General features: G+C 36.2%; 2 protein-coding genes across 6 annotated transcripts; both read right to left on the bottom strand.

Moving 5' to 3' along the window:
* Positions 1-1,913: 1,913 nt before the first annotated feature.
* Positions 1,914-6,015, bottom strand: LOC130994661 (uncharacterized). Its single transcript, XM_057919730.1, has 10 exons — positions 5,647-6,015; positions 4,709-4,864; positions 4,404-4,619; positions 4,027-4,209; positions 3,593-3,814; positions 3,230-3,346; positions 3,006-3,149; positions 2,730-2,831; positions 2,540-2,608; positions 1,914-2,356 (listed from the first exon to the last, which is right to left on the bottom strand). Exons 1-10 carry the CDS (start codon positions 5,839-5,841, stop codon positions 2,132-2,134), a joined length of 1,629 nt encoding a protein of 542 aa, XP_057775713.1. The 5' UTR covers positions 5,842-6,015; the 3' UTR covers positions 1,914-2,131.
* Positions 6,016-8,279: 2,264 nt separating this feature from the next.
* On the bottom strand, positions 8,280-11,486 carry LOC130994662 (protein BUD31 homolog 2). 5 transcript variants are annotated; one of them, XM_057919732.1, is made up of 5 exons: positions 11,278-11,486; positions 9,953-10,871; positions 9,398-9,496; positions 9,029-9,216; positions 8,280-8,757 (listed from the first exon to the last, which is right to left on the bottom strand). In XM_057919732.1, the coding sequence occupies exons 2-5, from the start codon at positions 10,080-10,082 to the stop codon at positions 8,602-8,604; spliced, it is 573 nt and encodes a 190-aa protein (XP_057775715.1). In that variant the 5' UTR covers positions 10,083-10,871; positions 11,278-11,486; the 3' UTR covers positions 8,280-8,601. The 5 variants fall into 5 exon arrangements, with proteins under 5 accessions (XP_057775715.1, XP_057775714.1, XP_057775716.1 ...); XM_057919731.1 differs by having other exon boundaries at positions 9,953-10,120; positions 11,200-11,483; XM_057919733.1 differs by having other exon boundaries at positions 10,816-10,871; positions 11,200-11,482.
* Positions 11,487-16,070: the final 4,584 nt, after the last annotated feature.

A 16,070-nucleotide genomic window follows, 5' to 3' on the forward strand; every position in this document is an offset into this window, starting at 1 on the left:
AGTCGCAAATAATGCACTTCCAAAACGTAAGGATGATTGAAGCTTCTTGCTGCATTTATAGGCCTTCATGTCGTGGTTGGTTTCATCCACTTCCCACTTCCAGAACCTTCCTATAACTGCTGCAATCCGTCTTCAATAACTGCTAGTCGACCAGCCTTGGGATGTTGGCTACGAGATCATGGTTCCTGAAAAATAGCAACAACCTGCCCACTACTTTGAACCATGCACAACCGCTTATCCACTTATTAGAAACGTGGTCAACAAGCATAGAACAATTATTTCACAACCAAAGAATAAGAAAACGTGAAAGGAAGGTAAATATTAGATATATACAATTACCAATGGAGAGTCAAAGTGTGGAGTCAAGGCAGACTCCGGAATGTTGGTTGAACCCCAGAAATGTTGACACCATGAATGTTATCAACATTCCACCCAACATTGAAAACACGAATGTTATCAACATTAGTCCCAACATTGTCGGAGTCAACATTGACTCTAACAAAAATAAACTTCTTTCTCTGTACTTTTTTTTCCCACTAACTCAATGCTATCAATTTTCATTCTAACTTTTTCTTTTTTCTTTTTTTTTATTCTTTTTTCTTTCTTTTTCTTTTTGTTAATTTCTTTTCTTCTTCTTTTCCTAAAATTTATATATTAGAATTAATAATAAAATATTCAATACACATATCAAATTAAAGATCATAACAAGAGCTTTAATTTAATAAATATTATGTTTTAAATGGAGTTAAAATAAAAATATTATAGAACTTAGAAATATCAAACTTAATATTATTTTTCTCTATCCTATTATTTTTGCATATTTGCTTAATTTGCTTTATTTTATTTTTGTTTTTCTTTTTATAATGTGTTTACTTAATGTGCTTTATTTTTTCATTTATTTTCTCAATTTTATTTTCGTTTTCTTATAGAGAAAATATGATAACAATTATCTATATTTATTTTCTCAATTTTATTTTCTTTTCCTTAATGAATTTTTCATCTCTTTCATCACAAAAATTTAATGTAAATTTTTTCCTCTCTCCAAAATTTAACATACAATTTTTTTTATCTCTCTTTACTTTTCTTTTTATATTAAATTAATTTACTTTTCTATATTTTTATTAGATATCAATCTTTGTATTTTTTTTTTTTTGCACACTTTTAAATTATGATATTCCCCCGTCCACGATAAGTGTGGTTTGGATGGGAGGACACGAGTTTTAAGAAAATATTGAGAGATGTGTACAAAGTGAAGAAAGGGTCAATCGAGTTGATTTGTTAAGTAATAAATAAATAATTTGTGACATGAAAATTTTGTAAATATTGTGAGTGAATGAGATAAAGTATAAGAATAAATGTCATAAAATGGAAAGACCACACTTATTGTGGAAGGATGAAAATGACAAAAAGATCATACTTATCGTGGACAAAGGGAGTGATTTTTAATGCAATTAAGGAGAAGCGGATTATATTGATTTTGTTTTTAAGAATAAAATTTAAAAAAAAAATTGTATTGATTTTAATATAAATTTGTAGATGAACAGTTAGTTAGATATATGTAACGGTCATATTAAAGCGTTTCAATAAGTTCCAAAGTTTCAATTCATCTAAGTGAATGAATTAATTTTCCCACTTTTATATATCAATGTTAATTCTCAAAAGTAAATGCCCTTAAATGTAATTGTGTCCCCTTTGGGCTTCAAATCTAGGGCCATGAAACTACATATATTTTAGCGTTGAAACTACCTCGTTTTAGCGTTAAAATGTTCACTTAAAATTGTGTCCCCTTTAAATGCAAGCTTTGAAACTACCTCGTTTTAGCGTTAAAATTCCTTATCTAGCAACCTCTCATCTAATTTTCAAGTAACCATTTATTCGAATGATAATCAATCCTGCAGTTTAGGTAGAAATCATTTATTCTGCAGTATTGAAAGAAACTGAATCGGCTTAATTCATTTTGAAATAAATGCTTTCAAGTCTAACAAAGATGGACTGTAGTTGGGAAGTTTGTGTTTCGATTTTCAAACAACATCAATTACTATATTCTAAAACTAACCTAAGCAATTTTTTTGAATAAATGGGTGGGTATGTTCATCAATAGTGATTTTACATATCCAGGCAGAAACATCCCCTACAAATATTGTGGATTGCTTCTAACAAGATTCAACTTCATGGCCAATTCTTGAGCTTCCCCAATATATGTATGGGGTGTCAAATCTAAGAGACTTTTCTTGGCCTCGGTCGGAATATTCAGCCCTTGGATGAACTCTCTTATGCTTTCTCTAGTGACTGCTCTGCCTCGCGTCAGCTCTTTAAGCTTCTCATATGGCTCTGGAACACCATATCTCCGCATTACCTATAACGAGACACGTGAAAGGAAAAACTACTTACCACTTGCACTGAATAACTGCATCACACATTACTGTCTATTCCGAAACAAGAAAGTAGAATGAATTGCCAAGTCGATTAATCAGGAAGTGAGAAAAATTCAATAGTTATGGGGATACGCATGGGATGAAGTACGAAAGTAGTTACATACAGTTTGTATTGGCTCCGCAAGCACTTCCCACGTCTGGTTCAAGTCTGCATTCAGGGAAGCTTCATTGACCTATATTTGATAAATAAGATAACGGAGATTATCAAATCATACCAAATTAAACGATGTGTGACTAGGAAAGGTTGCTTCCAATGATTGAACTGGCAATGTAAGTTCAAGTTATATTTCTTACCTGGAGCTTAGCAATTCCCTGCAATGCACTTTTGTAAGCAAGAAGAGAGTGCCCTAACCCGACACCCATGTTCCTCAGAACAGTCGAATCAGTCAAGTCTCGCTGCAATAAAAAATCACAGGACGTGTAAGGAATTAGATGCTTAAAGTCCACACTCCCCAGTGAAGATAATTTGGAAGACATGTTGATAATCAAATTCCCTCATGTAATATTAGCTTAAATATGCCCTAAAATTTTTATATGGCTTCAAATTCTTTGGAAAAGAACATGACTAACCTGCATGCGTGATATAGGTAACTTTGTGCTTAGATGCGATAAGCCTCCATTTGCAATTCCACAATTGCCTTCACTATTTTCAAAGTCTATTGGATTAACTTTGTGAGGCATCGTTGAGGATCCAATCTCCCCCGCCTTAGTTATCTGCTTATAGTTGAGAATGTATCAATGTGGCGAGATGCAAGAGAAGAATTATATATCAAACAATAGATTATTGCTCTCACCTGCTTGAAGTAACCCAACGAAATGTATCCCCAGATATCTCTGTCAAAGTCCACTAAAATGTTGTTGAACAGCATAATAGAGTTGAAAACTCTAGCCATATAGTCATGAGATTCAATCTGTATTAAGGAAAATAAATGATGAATTAGGTCAGATTTTCACAGATTAAAATCTTAATTTCTATCAGAAATAGAAAAACACAGGTGATTTTTTAATGTTTTTGTGTCAGACATCATTCTTGTGAGATGACATTAAACAAATGGCTAGATTCGAAAGAACATATATTAGATCTTGTCAGATGAAATCATGAAAATGGAACTAATATGCAACAGCTAAAATTAGAAACTCATTATTTCCTTGCGTACCTGAGTTACATAAGGATTAAAACTTATTCCAAGAGATGTCACAAACTCCTCTGCAACTTGTGGCCAATTTACTTCAGGATATGCAACTAGATGAGCATTGTAATTTCCAACAGCCCCAGCAAACTTTCCTAAAATTTCAATTTGCGACAATATCTCGCGTTCTCGACTGAGTCTATATGCAAAGACCGCCATTTCCTTCCCTAATGTGGTGGGTGAAGCTGGCTAAAAATTACAAAAACATCACAAAGTGGATAAATTTAAATAGCTATTTCTCAGTCAGTCATATAATGAGGAAAGCAATCTTGATAATTATTTTCGTGCTTTCTTATCTGACTAATGCATGATGTATAACCAATACGTACTACAAGACTAGACCGCATGATAATATTTGAAGTATGAGATTTATTTAAAAGTTCTGCACCCAAGTATATTACCTGTCCATGAGTTCGAGACAGCATAGAGATAGAAGCAGTTGCAGTTGCAATGTCACACAAAGCTCTGATCAATTTGTCCATAAAAGGTAGAATGATTTTATTGAGAGCATCTTTCAGCATCAACGCATGCGCCAGGTTGTTAATGTCCTCTGACGTGCAAGCAAAATGGAAAAATTCAAGCACCTAGACGAAATGGATAGTGGTTAACTAAGAGTCTAAGAGAATAGTACATGGAGATATGTAAATCCCCTGAGAAAAGGAAAGATTTGAACTCATAAAGATGCTACAACGGCTACCAATTTCTTGTATTACCAAAGCAGTATTGTAATACCGAGACTACATTCAAAATCATCCAAAGCCAAAGGTAACATATGCACCTTATTTATCTCCGGATGAGACTGGCATTTTTGTTTCAGGAAGTACTCAACAGCTTTGACGTCATGGTTGGTCACCTTCTCAATTTTCTTAACTTCCAATGCATCATCCAGGTTAAATTGATCAATTAAATTCTGAAGATAAGACTCAGCTTCCCTAGAGAACTTTGGGACCTCAGAGACTCCATAAATTTGAGAAAGTTTCAGCAACCACTTAATCTGGAAAAAGTTAAGTTTAAGGTGATTCGGAAGGTGAAAGAAGATAAATGTGGATGAATCTCATATATAATTGTAAACCACATGCTTACCTCAACTAAAACTCGATACTTTATAAGACCAAACTCACTCATAAAAGGAGCCAAATCCTTCACTTTGGACCAATAACGGCCATCCAGTGGGCACAAAGCTGCCAAACTTGAGAGCTCGAGATCCAATAAATAATCATCAGCAGACATCAAGTTTACCTGGAAAAGGATGCAACTTACATCAGGCAATATTTAAAGCTTTTCATACTGGGTTTCTGGGACTTGTTACGTTGCTGAATAACAAAAGGTTAGTTTACGGATGTAATCCAAAAAAAAATTCAGACAAATATATGTAGGTCAACCTAAACAGTTAATCAAGATACAAGAAAACGGAAAGAGAACCGGTTATGAATTGCAAAAGCACATTACAAACCATCGATCAATGAAATTTCCCTTGACCATCGATCAATGAATTACAAGATATACTATCTTGCATAAGTATCCATAAGCCACCTCATGTTCACTCTTGTTTGAAACGGGTCAGAAGCCACCTCAGCTTAATTTGTATCAAATTAAGATGATTAAATGTTTATGGATTTTGCATAAGTTAAAAACAACAAACAAAATTATCTTGTGCTGGTCCTTGGAATTCCATTTGAATTATAACAAAGTAAAGATGCTTCCAATTTTTTCCATGATTGATCGAATAGAACCCAATTTGGTGACTCTGTTCCTCTTTCTTCTACTACAAATATCAAAACCATTTTCCACTTAAGCTACAAACAATTTAATACGAATTCGAGTACAATTTTCTGCCTGCATTCAAAAGTGTCAATTTCCTAAACCATGTTCATCTTATCCAAAACTATCTTCAAACAATCACAAACCTCTCCTACTCTAATACTGAAAAAGTAAGTTCAAACTCAGAAACAAGCGAGAAACTTAACCAAACACAAATTCATTTCAATTTTAGGTTTCCTAACCGAAGTTGAGTAAATTACCTTTGAAATGGAATGGGTACTGCTGTTGTTCGCTTTGACAGATGGTCGCCCGATGGGATTCCGACGAGCGCAAAAGAAAGCACATGAGGTGGCGCGATTGCAGTGAAAACCATCAGGTTTGATGTGGTTGAGATGGCTGAAGTACGAGGTCGTGGTTTTAGTGTTGAAGCTCCTGACTCCGACACCTAAATCCATCTTGACAGCGGAGGTAGCAACAACCTGATGGCGTTTGGCGGCGCTTGGTGCAGTAGAGAGTGCTGTTTTTTTTTTTTTTTTTTTGGAGGGGTCAGTGGAGAGTGTTGTTAGTAAGGAGCAAGTGTGCGTGTCTTGGCCTGGCCGTAGAAAGTTAATGTCCGAGACCTGAGATCTTGGTTCAAGTTCTTCATTGCACTGCACGATTTTAAATTTATTTATTTATTTATATAATTTATCAAAAATAAGGCTCTCCTCATTTTGTTACTCTAAAAATAAGCTGTTGATTTTGCAATTAGAATATTCTGCTATTAACATGAATGCTATTAAATGTTATGAAATGTTTAATTTAATTTTAATATGAATGCTATGAAATGTTTAATTTAATTTGAAAATATATTTAAAATATAAATAAAATTAGAGAGATCGGAGATAGAGAGTCGTAGTATGAAAAAGCAGCTCTTAAATGATGGCCGATGGGGATCACCTAAAAATTTTAAGGGATTTTTGAGTGTGAATACTTTAAATTGTCAAAATATTTGGACAATTAAACTTATAAGCTAGAGAGATACTCACTCTATTTATAAAAAGATGTCCAAAGGACCCACGAATTAAGAAAAGTGGAACAAAATTAATCAAGTTAGTGAGTGGAGAAAGGAGAATATCTTTTTGTGGACGAAGGGAGAAAATATTTATTACAAAGAGAAAATCAAAGAGATATAAACTTGAAATGGTATATAATGAAAATAAAAAATTACAATTGGATAATATTTACAAAATGATTGTTGCATACGAAATTATTAAAAAAATAAGTTAAAGTAGAGTTGCTTATTTTTTGGATTATTTTTAGAGCTTATAAATTATTAGGAGTTTATTATGAGTCAACTTTTGAGATAGTCATATTGAGCAATGAAACTTAATATTTGGCCACTCATCTAAGAAACACAAAATTTGGCCATCTTTTATGTTTTAGGATTGTTTTGCCTTTAATTAGGACGGATCAGATTCAAGTTTGCGCGGGGGTTAGGTACACTTGGCACTATTAGTGCCAAAAGTACCAATAGAAAATAAAAATAAAGTCAATTGGTACTTTTGGCACAAATAACAATATTAGTGTCAAAAGTACAAACAGAAAACCAAAAATAAAAAACCAAGTAAATTGGTACTTTTGGAATAAATGACAATATTAGTGCCAAAAGTATCAACATAATAAAAAAATCAAGTAAATTGGTACTTTTGGCACAAATAGTAATTTTAGTATCAAAATTATCATTCGATGATTAAACCCTAAGTGGAAAATCTAAATCCTAAATTGAGAATGTAAACCCTAAATGAGAAATCTAAATCTTGAATGTAGAATCTAAACCCTACAGGGAAGTGTTCGAAATGAACATATGATTGTTGGGGCAGTGTATCAGCACAAGTATATGGCACTAATATGGTCACTAGTATCATTCGTGCAGTGTATCAGCACAAGTATATGACACTATTGACACTAATATGGTCACTAGTTCCATTCGTGCAGCACAAATAGACGTGATCGACGGTTAAAAGGGTAATTTGGGCAAAACGCGTAAAATATGGTCAATTTCTGTTTACTTGTTCAAAATTGTCATATGACTGCATATTTCTTATTTTAAATACTTCATTTGTCCCAACTTTTAGTATCCAATTGAAAATGATATGCGTTTTACTAAAGTGGATGTGTGTGTTGTAAGTGAAATAAGATAAAAGTGTGTTAAAGTGATTGAAGTGGGGTAAGAGTTCCACTTACTTTTACTAAAAATAAAAATAGATACAAAAATATGGGACGTCTAAAAATAAAAATATGAATACTAAAAATTGAGATGGATGGAGTAATTTATAAGCTCAACCGAACACCCTCTTATCATTAAAAAGAAAGCCCAATTTGTTTCTACCTCTAGTTACTTTTGTATAATTTAAATCCTAAAAATTAAATTGTCAAAACAAAAGGAGGAAGACACAACGGTCTCTCATGTCTTTAATTTGATTATTATTATTATTATTATTATTATTATTATTATTATTATTATTATTAATTTTTTTTTTTGAGATAGTCTTTAATTGATATTGTCAAGACTTATGATTTATGAACCCTTAAACTTTATGTTTGGCTTCATCACTTATAATTATTGTTCTATATTTATTTATAATTTTTACTATAATTTTTTTTTTCTTCTGAATTCCGATGCTTACGCCTCACTAAGACACCACCTCCAGACCGCCTTAAGCTTTTTACAACACTGATAGTGTGTTATCATTGTTCTTCTATGTATCAACTAATTTACCCACAAAAATAGCAAAATCATGAAATGACCACAAAATGACCTAAAGATTGTGATTTTTAAGGCAAATAACCCTAGATAAAAATTTTAACTGAAAAATCAAGCACTGAAAAGGATCAAGAAGTTGTTATAAACTTATAACAATAGACCAACTTTGCCTCAGAAAAAAAAAAAACCAATAGACCAACAGATACACTGCAACGTTTTGCGCTAACATAGCTGACATTAACCAGATAATAGGCTACTTTCATTACATCGCCACATGAATCCATTAACATCAAAGGAAATCAGCGAAAGTGAACATTGTTTTTCAACTTAAACTCGAAGAATAGAGTTTGGAAAGGCAGTACTTGAAACCATAAAGCTCCTCAGATATCAAGGCTCTTTAACTTCAGTACAAATGCATTGTGCTCGTTGATTCAGCTTCGACTCTGTTAGTCAGGGTTGAGCGCAGTCCTTAATCCCCGCTTGCACAACCATTACAACCACAATGCACACATTCAATAACCTTCTCCTCGCGCAGATGCTTTGGAACTCGACAGACACATGTAGTTTGAAAGTTATGGTCTCGAGGTTGCATGCACCTCAGGCAGCAAAGCCTTTCGTAACCGGGCTAGCATCAAAACAACCAATCATAAGATTCAGTAATAGTAGGTAATGAGCGTTCTAGCAATCTTGGTTTTTAACATTAATGATAAACAGCATATATCTTTTGAAAATGATTAAGAGCTTCAACTGAGCTACACTGTCTTGTATATTGCTTCCTCAAACAATGGTTTCCAATATCAAAATATTCAGTTTGCAACACCAAAGAGAATCTACTGAGCACTAAAAGAAACGAAAGGCATTTGCGGTAGCATTGTATTTCAATGTTATGGGCGTACCTTTTTCCACTTTGCAATTAAGTTACGATCTGCATATCCCTGATCCAAACAGAACTCATATAATTCCTTGGAGATTTCCTTCCTTCTGTGAAAGAGGTCAAATATATATCTGCTTTTCTGATGGGCTATTTTGAAAATAGGCCACAAGGCCTCGCATTTCCTTTTACCATCATGTGGGTCATTCTCAGCTGCCACCAACCAAAATAGACAGACACAAAAATAAGAAATTAAGAACATAAAATGAAAAGAAAGAGAGCAGGAAAGCATATTCATTACTCAACACTAAATCACAAGATTAGAATGAAAATAACAAGAATGATGCAAAAAATAAGAAAATCGATTATTGTTTGTAAATAAAAATCAAAGAACCTTCTCTCATCTTGGCTTGCAGTTCACGTAGAGTAGGTTCAATCAACTCCCACCCCTCTGGTATCTTTACTCGGTTCGTCTTCACCTTTGGCATGGTTCCTGAAAATGGAAAATTATGCTAAGGAACTGAATAACTATATTGGCAATTTAAGTGTAATATTCATCATAGAAATGAATCCATTGACATCTCAATCTGTCTCACTTATTCTCAATCAACAAGAGAAATTAGTTGAGAATGCACAAGACAAATTGGTAATGTTTTTTTTTTTTTTTTTTTTTTTTTTTTTTTTTTTCATATTTGCCAAGAAGAACCCTGTTCATCTAACAATCAAAATTACTGGAATCTGATATGCATTGACTTTTCCACTGAAACAATTGCTCTTAGAAATGCTAACTCAAAAAATTTATGTTATCAGGCAAAAAACAACTCATTGTTTCTTGGGTTAATTCAAATTGACCACTCAAAATCTGCAAGATATAGAACTCAGAATTTGATATTGGAGACATTTTATTTTAGTCTATAATATATATAGCATGCAAACAGATCATACTTACCTAAGTGTTGCAGTTCTCTACAGTTTTCATGTACATTTATATCCGTCACTTTGTTTCTCCTCTCAATTACTACATGTAATATTGATATTTTCTTTTTTCTATACTTGCAGTTACATCGAAGATTTTTCATGGAAATAGGTCGTTCAACACAATTTCAGTTTTGAAACTCTGCTTCGTGCCATCATATACGATATACAGCAGCCCATCATATGGAAACAAAGAAAAAGTTGAGAGTTGTCAACCATTCACACAAGCGAAAAAAAATTCTAAGAAGCATGAAAAAATTTGCTCTTCAACCCAAAATCCATATTACGCATTTCACAATACACACTTAAGTTTATGCACAAATTAGTAAACTGTAAACATATTTTCGTTTCAAATTTTGGTTCTGGTTTAAATTCACTTCCATTTTTAACATAAGTTATATTTGCTGATGCTAATATATTCCTAGGGAACAAGAGGATATTTTCAATGCAAAACCTACTCAACAAGCAGAAATATAAAATATTATTCAATATTTACTACAACTTTATTCATACTGAAAAAACTTCGCACCACTGAACAAAAAATGAAGGAAAGAAATTTCTACTATTAGTAATAGACAATTGTATAGTTCATATATGCTAATTTCTTTTCTGTTGATTCATTCAGTCGTTGATTTAAAAAGGCATTTTCATATCCAGCATCAAATACAAATAGCGGAACCAAGTTCAGACAAATAAGCATAGCCAGCATCATCACAAGATTTAATGGTACCAAGATAAAAGCAAAACACGAACAAGATCAGGAAACGATATCCATCATCCAACATCAAGAACTTGCAAAATCTGTCGTAGAAGCCCAGAAAGGAAGTAAGATTTCACATTACTCCACATGCAATGATAATTTTTTCCGATGCAGTTTTGGGCGAGTATAGTTTCTGAAAAAAGGTGTGAACAAATATCAACCAACACACACCAAATTCTAATTTCAGTTTCAATTTCGACCGAATTAGGCAAAAAATATCACAAACATCTGCACAAAGGGATTGGAAACTTCTGTTTTGTCTAATGAGATACAAATCGCTACATCAACCTTGGAAGAAAAATCAGAAGTCGAGAAGTGCAATACCAGACGCATCCAATGCATAATCGAATCTGCTAAAATAAATCAAGTTCATCTAAACTTTGGATACCCACATGATCATATTATTCTCCTAAGCACACTGTTATATCCTGATTACATAAACATAGAATAACGAGAATTACCGGAAAATTTCTTTTCCTCACTAGCATCAACCTTAAAGTATTATAGAGAAACAATTAATTGACATTAATCAGATATACCACTCTGAATAAAAGAAACTGCATAAAGCTGCGACTGGGGGTAGCGAGATTGTGGCTAGTGGCAGTCGCGGTATTGCTGCCCAGAGCGACAGGGTCGCAGCGGCGGGGATGGACTGCCAGTGCCGGGGGTTAGGGTTTCTGAATTTGAGTGGGGTGAGTTTGGGACTGAACAGCTGATGCACATAGAGCTGGTTTGATACGGCTACACTGTAATACTCTCTCTGTCCCACTATAAGTGGCTCAGAACTTATCTGCACAAAAATTAAGAAAAATATATAAATTGGTTAAAAGTGAGAAGACCTATAATTTTTCAAGGGTTAGATTTTTCATAAACCATTTATAATGAATGACCCAAAATAAAGTACCGACCGTTCCCTAGGTTCTCTCTAGGGTTTCTGTTCTCTAGGCGGCTAGGGTTTTCTGTCACTCCTCCGAGTTTGTGTCTAAGGTTTACCCCTTGTTTGTTGACGTTCTTCTGTCGTCTTTTTCGGTGTTCCTCTCTTTGTTTTCTCGCTTTTTTGTCTACTGTCGTCTCCTTTCTCGCCGTTCCTTTTTTTGGTTTTGTTTTTGCCCACTTGAGGCCTCCGACGGTGTGTTGGTGGGTGGTCTGTGGGCGTGTTTTTTGTCTTCTGTGTTTTGCAGGTATGGAGTTGGGTGGATCTTCGAGAGGTTTTGGGTTTGCTGCTGAGCCGGATGAGCGTACTGAGAGAGAATCTGAAATTCTTCAAATTTCCATTGAGGAGCCGAGTTCTGGAATCACGACACACGAATTGGTGGGTAAGCTAATATGCAGTAAGCCTCCTAACGGTTTTCACCTACTGGAGATCATGAAAAAATCAAGGAAAACAAAGCATGAATTTTATGCTCGTGAATGGAGGAAAAACTTATTTCTTTTCACTTTCGAAAGCCGAGAGGATCGAGATTGGGTTACTCAGCGTCAGCCATGGCATTTTGATGGTCATTTGTTTGCTATAGAGGATCAAACATAAAGATTACAAAAGGCAGCTTCTGGGTGCGAGCATACGATCTTCCTATGAGGTGTATGAATCCGATTATTCTGAAGAATATAGCTGCCAAGGTTGGAATTGTGGAAGATATTGACATGGCAGCGGATTTCTCTGGGTGCTTCGCTCGATTTAAAGTCAGTTTGGATATTGAAGCTCCTCTTATGCGTGGCCTTACAATCTCTTTTGAGGGACAAAGTTTATGGATCCCACTTAAATATGAGAGTCTGCCCATCTATTGCTACAGGTGTGGTCTTATGGGGCATCACACTCGAGCGTGTGAAAAAGAAACGGAAGAGGTTGAGAATGGAAAGCACTTTGAAGAACTCCTGTATGGCCCCTCCTTGAAAGCTTCGCCTCTCAAACGCCTCCGCCCTCATGGAAACCAAACCAATAACAATCCCAAATCTCAGCCAAAACAACCCCATCCAAACTCTAAGGAAAGCTGGCCACATGTACCTCATTCTCGCAGGCCGCGTCCGCTCCCTTTGACCTTCAACCCTCCTTTCGATCAATCCACTGAGACCTTGACCAAACCTATCGAAATTTCTGATATTGGCCCGAAGCAGTCTAAGGATCAGATAATGAACTAGAGAACTCAAACCCAAACCATCCCAAACTCTACCAATAATATCCTGGACCACCCCAAATCTCCTGCCTCTCGGAAACACACCAGTCCAATAACTCAGTCAAACAATATCCAGCCTCCACCACCCCATCACACTACCATTGAAAACCTAAATAGGTCAACTGACCTCACGGATATTCCTATAGCTCCCTTCACTCCAACACAAGAACTTTTCAAAATCCTCAATATACAAAATCACCCTCCTCCTGCTGATAAAACCCACCCCACTTCTACAAAGAAAAAATGGAAACGCTCACCCCGTCTCCCTAACCCATCCCCACAGCCCAACCCTGAAACTAAATCACCTATTTTGACACACCCTACTTCTTCAGCTACCAGCAGGAAACGCTACTCGTGCGGGGAGGAGAGCGGCGTTGCCACTGTTCATGAGGGTGCGATTGAGCTAGTCCAGAAACGGCTTAAGAACACCATCATTAACGATCATTCCTCTTCAAATGCATCATCGGCAGAGATTGCCCAGGAGCAATCCCGCCGGGCACAATGAATTGTTTACTGTGGAATTGTCGAGGGCTTGGGAACCAATCGACAATTCGGCAACTTGTTTGGCTTGTCAAACAAAAGAGACCCGATTTGGTTTTCCTTATGGAAACCAAGCTTTTTGTGGAAGAATGGAATTCTATTTTAGTTTCTGTGGGTTTGGAAAATTCGTTTGTGGTAGAGTGTGATCACTTGGCTGTTGGGAGAAGAGGAGGTTTATGTCTCTTATGGTCGGAAAATGTTGATGTTCACGTGAAGTCTTCTTCGCCACATCATATCTTGGCAGAGATTAATGAAAATGGTAATCCTCCGTGGGATTTTGCTGGTATATATGGATGGAGTAATACATCAGATCATCATAAGACTTGGGATCTCTTGCGGTCTCTACATTCTCAAGTGGCTGATAAATGGGTTTGTGGTGGGGACTTCAACGAAACAATGTATCATTTTGAAAAACGAGGAGGCAACGCCAAGGTGGACAACAGAATTTCGGCTTTTAGGGAGGTAGCTGCTTTTTGTGAAATTACCGATCTGGGATACTCGGGGGAGCCTTATACTTGGACAAACAATCAGTCAGGAGCGGATAACATCATGGAGCGGCTTGATCGGGTTTTCGGTAATGATGCGTGGATGGATTTCTTTCCCGGATTCGAAGTGATTCATTTGTTGAGAAAGTCCAGCGATCATTGTCCTATTTTGTTGACCCTTTCCAAAGAGGTGGAAAACATACAACCCAGACCAAAGCCCTTCCGTTTTGAGGCCATGTGGTTGAAAGATGGGAGATGTAAGGAGCTTTGTCAACAGCTGTGGGATTCGGGGAGCAACACTAATACAGCAGATGATTTTAATAAGAAAATGGCGGCTATGGGTCACGAACTGAAAACCTGGGAAAGGAGTGTTTTCGGGCAGGTCCAAAAAATTGTGAGAAGTTGCGTGAGGAACTAGCGGCCCTCCAAAACTATAATCGGGATCCTTTTACTAAGGAGCGGCAACGAAGTGTTGAAATTGAGCTCGATGGTCTTCTTCAGCAAGAAGAAATCATGTGGAAACAGAGATCGCGAGCCGATTGGTTGGCGGAGGGGGATCGGAATACGGGTTTCTTTCATAAAGTTGCTGGGGGCAGGAAACGTAGGAACTTTATTAAGGAGATTAAGCGTGCTGATGGTTCTATTACTCGCAATCCCAAGGAAATGGATGAGACTTTCAGATCCTTTTTTAGTACGCTTTTCACGGCGGGAGCTACCCAGAATTCTGAAGATATTCTCAGCTCCATTACTCCTGTGGTCACGGATGACATGAACAACTCTCTTACCGCCCCTTACACTCAGGAAGAGGTCACTCAAGCGCTCAAACAAATGGCCCCTCTCAAAGCCCCTGGGCCGGACGGTATGCCTGTTATTTTTTATACCTCTTGTTGGGCTTCGGCCAAGCATGATGTCATTCCTTTGGTCCTTAGTATTCTTAACAATGGGGCCTCTCCTGCGGCCATTAACTCCACTTTTATTTGCTTAATTCCTAAGAAAAAGAAGTGTTCTGCTCCTGTTGATTTCCGTCCTATCAGCCTTTGCAATGTGGTTTATAAGCTTATCTCTAAAGTTATTACAAATAGGTTGAAGGCTATCCTTCCTAGTATTATCCATGAGAGTCAGTCTGCTTTCGTCCCTGGTCGTCAAATTACCGATAACGCTTTACTCGCTTTTGAAATTTTTCATATGATGAAGTTAAATAAAGCGTGTGCTCATGGTACTTTTGCTTTTAAGTTAGATATGGCCAAAGCGTATGATAGAGTGGAATGGTGTTTTCTTGAGACTATGTTGTGCAAGATTGGTTTTAACTTGTCAGTGGTTAATGATAACACTCATTTTTCCATGGTTTTTTAATATTCATATGATGTTAATTTTATAGGAAATTGAGTGTTGGATGATTGTTTTGTGCTTAATTTGCTTTATCTTGTGAAACATGATTCTTACTCGAACTTTGAAGGAATTTGCAGATTTATTGAGTTCGAATTTGGAACAATGTTCTGACATAGAAGTTGTAGATCGTCTCGATACGAGTTCGTGAGCGCAAACGAATCATAAATCGGAGTTCGGACGAGAAAGTTATGGCTGAAACAAAAACGTCGCGCGCAGCAGTAAAAATTCGGCGACCCAGACGGCGACCGCCGGCCAGGTCGCCGAATTCCCTGTTTCAATTTTTGGCCTCCGGTGGAAAATTCGGCGGTCGCCGAATCCATGAAGAAATTGGCCATTTTTCGGCGACCCAGACGGCGATCGCCGAACGGGTCGCCGTTTTTAGGCGTGTTTCCGTTTCCTTCCACGTTTTTTACGTTTTTCCAAGTATTTTCGAGCTCAAACACTGTATTTTACCCTGACACTATAAATAGGTCTTCTTTTGACCTATTTAGGGTTCCCAGCTTTAGTTTTTCAGTTCTTAACATTCATATTCCAGTTTTATAGCTTTAGAATACTTTAGCTTTCCAGTTTTCAAGGCTTGGATCAAGATTGAAGATTCAAGCCGCTACTCTCGTTTTAATTCGGTTTTATACAATTTAGTTTTTATAATTGCTTTCTATTTAATTATGTTCATGTTTAATTTTGTGATGTCTGGCTAGTCTTTTAATCTGAACCTAGGATTTGTACATAGCTAATTAATTATGTGTT

This window comes from Salvia miltiorrhiza, chromosome 7 (assembly GCF_028751815.1).
Source record: "Salvia miltiorrhiza cultivar Shanhuang (shh) chromosome 7, IMPLAD_Smil_shh, whole genome shotgun sequence".
NCBI lineage: Eukaryota > Viridiplantae > Streptophyta > Magnoliopsida > Lamiales > Lamiaceae > Salvia > Salvia miltiorrhiza.

What these genes read in the sequence shown, in the direction of transcription:
- LOC130994662 (XM_057919732.1), bottom strand. Translation starts at nt 10,082, where the DNA reads ATGAAAAATCTTCGATGTAACTGCAAGTATAGAAAAAAGAAAATATCA. An exon ending in GCAAGCCAAGATGAGAGAAG is followed by an intron (nt 9,217 to 9,397) that starts GTTCTTTGATTT and finishes GGTTGGTGGCAG; the next exon opens with CTGAGAATGACCCACATGAT. An exon ending in TAATTGCAAAGTGGAAAAAG is followed by an intron (nt 8,758 to 9,028) that starts GTACGCCCATAA and finishes TTTTGATGCTAG; the next exon opens with CCCGGTTACGAAAGGCTTTG.
- LOC130994661 (XM_057919730.1), bottom strand. Translation starts at nt 5,841, where the DNA reads ATGGATTTAGGTGTCGGAGTCAGGAGCTTCAACACTAAAACCACGACC. An exon ending in TGTCTCGAACTCATGGACAG is followed by an intron (nt 3,815 to 4,026) that starts GTAATATACTTG and finishes TGTAATTTTTAG; the next exon opens with CCAGCTTCACCCACCACATT. An exon ending in TTGCGGAGCCAATACAAACT is followed by an intron (nt 2,357 to 2,539) that starts GTATGTAACTAC and finishes GTCTCGTTATAG; the next exon opens with GTAATGCGGAGATATGGTGT.